The 6000-nt window shown below is 35.5% G+C and overlaps 1 protein-coding gene across 1 annotated transcript in view; it reads left to right on the top strand.

Moving 5' to 3' along the window:
- Positions 1 to 654: 654 nt before the first annotated feature.
- The window catches only part of ARMC1 (armadillo repeat containing 1), a 30787-nt gene continuing 25441 nt past the window's right edge, over positions 655 to 6000 (top strand). Inside the window, exons 1-2 of the mRNA XM_009995547.1 lie at positions 655 to 846; positions 5111 to 5202. Of these exons, the coding sequence (XP_009993849.1) occupies positions 655 to 846; positions 5111 to 5202 (284 nt within the window). The remainder of the gene's footprint in view (positions 847 to 5110; positions 5203 to 6000) is intronic.

The following is a 6000-nucleotide window of genomic DNA, read 5'->3' as shown; positions in this document are numbered from 1 at the left end:
TCAGCAGGAGCAAGCAGTGACTTGCTTTCTTTCTGGAGATGGTCCTAGTGAAAAACTAACCCATGCAAAACCCACCCTCTAAAACCATTTTTGCCTTGAAGTATGACATTGCACAAGTTATTTGATATATATATCCAGATTGAAACGTAATGTTCACTCCTCTTGATGTGGAGTTAAAAGTTTTAATGGTTTTTCTAGTTCATTTTTGTGTTAAGTTTGATTATTTTTAAAGGTACTCTGAAAAGATTTCGATTTTACATGTTTATACAGGAGGATGTTTATAGACTCTAAGGTGCCTTGTTGTGAGAAAAAGATGGATTTCTGGGAAATACTTGCCAGTATAAGCAAAACAACACAAACATACTCCTATAAAGGCTGGCTGAAATTATATATAGGAAACAAATAAAAATACTACTGACTAAAACTGTTTTCTACATAGGAAGTTTTGGATTTCCATTTTAATGTTGAGATCCACATTGTTACCAATTCCATCCACATTCTATGAATTCTAGTCCTTGGATTATTTTTTTTTTATACTTTCATGCTTCTAACAAATCTATACCTCTTTGCTTTTGTCTTATCTTTGTTTTAATTGATAAGTGTTGTGGTATTATACTAATACAGATTATTTTTTTTTCTCAGCAGGTATTTTGGATGCATGGTGCAGGAAAAATGAATTCTACTATGAGTGAGGAGCCTGATGCACTGTCTGTTGTTAACCAGCTCCGAGATCTCGCAGCTGACCCATTGAACAGAAGGGCCATTGTTCAGGATCAGGGATGCCTGCCGGGTCTCATTCTGTTTCTGGACCATCCCAACCCTCCAGTTGTTCATTCAGCTTTACTAGTAAGTATTCTAGAGAGCAATTTGTGTGTCAGTAGGACGTTTTGTGATTTTGTTAATGTCTTTCAACAAGTGAAAAATGTAAAAAATAAAACCTGGTTTTATGTTGATATTTGTTATGCATGTTTGTTTTTTTGAAATATGTCTTTCAAAAATTTTATAGCAGTAATACATGATCCTGTGGAAATTTTATGTATTTTGGAGGAGAATAATTTACATTGCATTTTTTCCCTAATGCAGCTATTTTAAATTTTGTGTGGAGTGAGCTAAGAGCCCTTAAATTGCTTTCTTAAGATGAAGTCATGGAGCTTGGTAAATATACACAGTGATTTGACATTCATATTATAAAAGAAAAAATAATTTTAAAATCATAGGATAATTTAGGTTAGGAATTACCTCCAAAGGTGATGTAGCCCAATCCCATGCTCAAATTAACATCATGGCTTAGTTGAATCTGTTTGATTCTTGAACACCTTGAAGGATGGGGATTCCACAGCCTCTCTGGCACCCTGTGCTGGCATGTGACCACCCTCATGGTATCAAAGACAAACAAACAAACCCTGCCATGGCCCTGAGAAAGCAAATTAAAATCTCTTAATATCCAGTACAACTGGTTACAGCTTTTTTTGTTTCTTCAAAGTCCTGATTTCTCATCCTGGGTTTGAATACCAACTTTAAAGAGTGAATTTATTGCTTAGAAACAGGATGAACAGAAGGAAAGATTTTGTTAAAATCTCATTTTGTTTAGTCTTATGTGGGGGGAGAGAAGATGGACTGTTCCCCACAAGGATTGAATAAGACTTTTAAGTTACTAAAATTTATATGGTGCTCAGTTTTCCATTTTTATGTCATTATTGCATTGTAAACAACATGAAACTAAAAAATGAAGAGCTCTGCCTTTTCTTTATATCATTAAGAACTACCAGTACCATAATTCTGGGTTTTTTTCCACTTCTATAGTGGATGCTACTAGACTTCTGGGAATTACTTCATTGTATCTGATACTCTTCTGGATTCAGGGAATGAGGTCCTGTAATCTAGGAGACCTGTGTGCTGCTTAGTGGTTTCTAAGTTAGCTGTGCCATAGCATTTGGCAGCCTATAATATTCTTCACTGGAAGAACTTTTGAGTTGAGGTTTCAGTTCTTGGGAATATGTTGCATTGGTTTTCTTTCCAGTGCAGTTTCCTTAGGTTGTGGTCTTAAAAGTGGATCTTGTTTGGATGTCTCACTTTTGCTTCTTTGGGGCTGTGTATTCTCTCTGTCTGCGTGAGATTTGTTAATGAATCTGTGATCATGTTACAAAAACTGACTACATAAAAAGAACTGACTCAGCCTGATTGATGAGGGCAAACCCAGTTTACAGTGTAGTTCCACAGCCCCAGATGTTATTCAGGTTGTGTTGTAAGGACATCTTGTTGGGTGGGAATGTGAGACAGCTGTGTTGTTCCATTTAGTAATAATCTTACAGTTAGAGCGGATTAAGAATCAGGATTTAGAGGAGCCCATACTGTCCTCCAGGACCCTGGCTGAAGTCAGAAATTGATCACTTTACTATGAAAACATGTTCTTTGTCTGCTACTCAGACTCCTTGTGTTCATGAGTTCTTGAACCTTTTAAGTTTTGTAGCTTTTAATATCCTTGCTGTTACCTTTTTAGTCTTTTTTTTAATATATTTTTCCATTCTGAAAGCAATTTTGTTTTTCTAGCTGTATCATTGGTCAAAAAGGTGCTCCCATTTGAATGGGAATTGTTAAATGTAGTGACTTTTCCATTAAGCTCATACATAATAAAAGGATGTACAGCACTGTTCTACAATCTCTCATGTTATTGTGTGATTCCCATGGCTAAAATTATGAATTATATGTACGAATCATAAGAGTTCCTTATTTAACTTTTTTAGTCTGTTACAGAATCTTTCAGGGAGGATATTTTCCTCCCCATGTGCAGTTTCAGCTCAGTCCTCTCTTCTGTCCAATCAAGATGTGGTATATTTTTTAAATAAGTTTCTCTAGCTTTGATTCCAGGACTTCTTTATCGTACACTTCAGATACTAAAAGTTTTGCATGTTTTAAAAAAAAATAAAAATAAATATGGAAATAACCTAGGCAATACTCCTTTTTTTTGACTAAAATTTTCAAAAACAGAACTCTGAAGTTAAGAAACTACATTAACATTTCTCTTGCAAAGGTGTCTTTTGTTATTAAGATTGACAACCTTGTTCTTTTTTATATTTAAGTACAGAGATAGTTCTATTGATCATGATGAAATTACTTGTGAGATTAGAGCTACCGTAGGTAAGTGTTTTGCTGAACAGAGGCTGAACCAAAGTCCATAATGGTTATCTTCCTTATGGCTTTGGTAAACTTCAGTGAACAGTATATATTACCATAAATGACCTCAGTTCTCTGAAGGTGCAGACCTCTGTGTCTCCCGTGGGGGCAGAAGGAATACAGCTTCCTAGTGTTGAAAAGTCAGATCATTTAAGTTATTCTGATAACTTTTTCTTTGGTCTTATTTTAGAGGAAGTTACATTTGTGTGTGAAGAATATGTAACAGATGGAAAAGAGACTGCCTACATTTTGACTGAAATAATAGCTGTTAAGATAATAGGTTTTTCCTTGTCCAACAACTTTACATCCTTACCAAGTTGCCTGAACAGAGACTGATCAAAATGAGGAACTTTTTCCCCTGGTCTTACATGCCTTAACATGAAAGCTAGTAGTTTGGAGCTGTCACTCAGATACCCCGTTGTTGGAGGGTAAGAAATAAATGCATATGTAAGATTTATAAACCGCAATTATTGATACTGTTCCACATCAGGAAATAGTAAAAAAGGCATTTAGAGTTTTTATTATGTCAGATAGCAGCCAGACTTTCTCAAATGGCAATCAAATAGTCTTGACTTTTACCTTATACACACTGAAGATGATTTAGAAAAAACCCAGATAATTAGAGGTCTATCTGTGAAGGGATTAAGAAGCATGCTATTTTTTTTAAGCCATTATTGAGCAGCATAGCTACTACACAGCTATATTTAAAGAATTGGTGCACTTTTAAACCTTGCTATCACAAAACCTATGGGTTTTTTCATAACCCATATGAAACAGCCCATGGATTATTTCATAACCCATTCTCTCTGTGTATTGTTAGATTTTGCAAGTGGAGTTCATGTACCTACATCAATAAAACACTAATTAAAGCACGATGTGCAGTACACCTTTGGAGATCCCTCTAAGAAAACTTTGTCAGCACTAACAATAGAGAGATTAAAAGAAGGACTCACATTTTAACTTGAAGAGTATTATGTTAGGAGGATCATGCAAATAATGCAATTACTGACTTGGATCAGCAATGTGAAGTTATGCAAGGAGTCTGCCTTGAAAGTCAAGTAAACAAAACCTTGGACAACAAATAACTAACTGTCCTGTTTAGGTAACAGTAACCTAATCAGTTTGCTGCTTGGGGTGATGAATTTTGCAATCAGTCTTTAGAATTGTAGAATCTTTCAGGTTGAAAAAGATCTTTAAGATCATCAAATCTGATCAAGTACTGACAAGTTCACCACTAAACTATGTCCCTAAGTGCCACATCTACATGTCAAATATGGTAGACCTCTTTCTGTGGACAACAGAAGCTTGATGGTGGTGAGTTTTTTAGTACTGCGGAAGCCCACAGAAATAACTTACATTCTACTAGAGGAATACAGAATAAAAATTACTTTAGATCTCAGATCGCAAATGTTTCTTGGAAGGGACTTCTTGAAGTCACTTGCTTCGACTTCCTGCTTGAATTTGGACTGTCACCAATGCTCCATCAGGTCAGTTGTAGCTTTGTCTCAGTGATCCTGCAGTCCTGCTAGGTCATTTCTTCCGGTGTTGAACTACCTTCTTAGTGGAAAAACTTGTTAGAATACCTGGTTTGAACTTCCCAAGCTGCAGTTTGTTGCTGTTCCCACTTGTTACATTGTGTGCAGCTGTAGAGGAAAGCTTGGCTTTGTCATCTTTGTAAAAGACTTTTTGAGTAGTTGTAGACAGCTGTTAGATTATCCTTTAGACTCTCTTAGCTGATGTAAACAAGCTTAGTCTTTCAACCTTTCCTCATAGATTAGATATTCATGCTTTCTATTTATTAGAATAAAACAAGGTGATAATACTCTTGTCTTCTTACTAGAACTCCCATTGTGAATGTCTTGCAGATGTCCAGTACATTAACATTCATTTTTATTATTGTACATCATGCTGATCAATGTGGTTCTCTTCCTTTCAGGCTCTCCGCTATCTGGCAGAGTGCCGTGCCAACAGAGAAAAGATGAAGAGTGAACTGGGGATGATGCTCAGCTTACAGAATGTCATACAAAAGTAAGTTTATGATGAGTTGTTGGATCCAAAGAGTGTAGTCATAACATTCTGATGCAAAGCGAAACTTTGACTATTAATTTTTATTGTAAATTTTTAATACTGTGTTCTTCCTTGATGAAGTTGTGTGGCTGCAAGCAATTAATGCTTTTCATTGTACAGTATAGCTAAGTAATTATACTACAGTCTACAAGAAATACCTGTTTGAAAGGGGGTTTTTTGCCAAACAATAGATTTTTTGCCCTTGTTATACTTAAGTTTGTCTCTTTCCTTTAAGTTCTCTTATAGTCCTTTTCATCATGGTATAAGAGTTCTTTGCATGAATGTATTTAGTGAAATTGGATGGCATCTGCCACGCTTATTCTTTGAATCCCACTTCTGCGAGGGGAAGTTGTATATGCAATGTATTTGTTTCAATGTGTTTTGAAGGTATGCATCTGCAGTTTGTTGAGCAAACATCTTGCAGGTAGACTAGAAGTTGATGAGGTCTGCAGTGATCTCTGATTTCTTTCTAGAATGTTTCAGCTGGGTTACATCACTTACGATTTGCAACTGTTGGATTTCAAGATTGTTAATTGTTGAGTCTTGAATACTGGAAGATGTGTGGGTCTATGCATAGTGGAGAAGATGCCTATATGCACTTACCAATAGAAATTAATATGATAAACAAAGATGAATAATTATTAGCAGACACCTCTGATCTACTTCAAAAATTAATCTATCAAATTTAATTTGCTATCAGGTTATAAAAAAGTAATTATTTTACACACAGTTTGGTAGCAGTCTGGTTAACTGTACTTT

The sequence above is a fragment of the Chaetura pelagica genome, unplaced genomic scaffold (genome assembly GCF_000747805.2).
Source record: "Chaetura pelagica isolate M959 unplaced genomic scaffold, ChaPel_1.0 scaffold83, whole genome shotgun sequence".
Classification (NCBI taxonomy): domain Eukaryota; kingdom Metazoa; phylum Chordata; class Aves; order Apodiformes; family Apodidae; genus Chaetura; species Chaetura pelagica.
The sequence above is the reverse complement of the archived record's forward strand: the minus strand, read 5'-3'. Positions and strand labels throughout refer to the sequence as shown.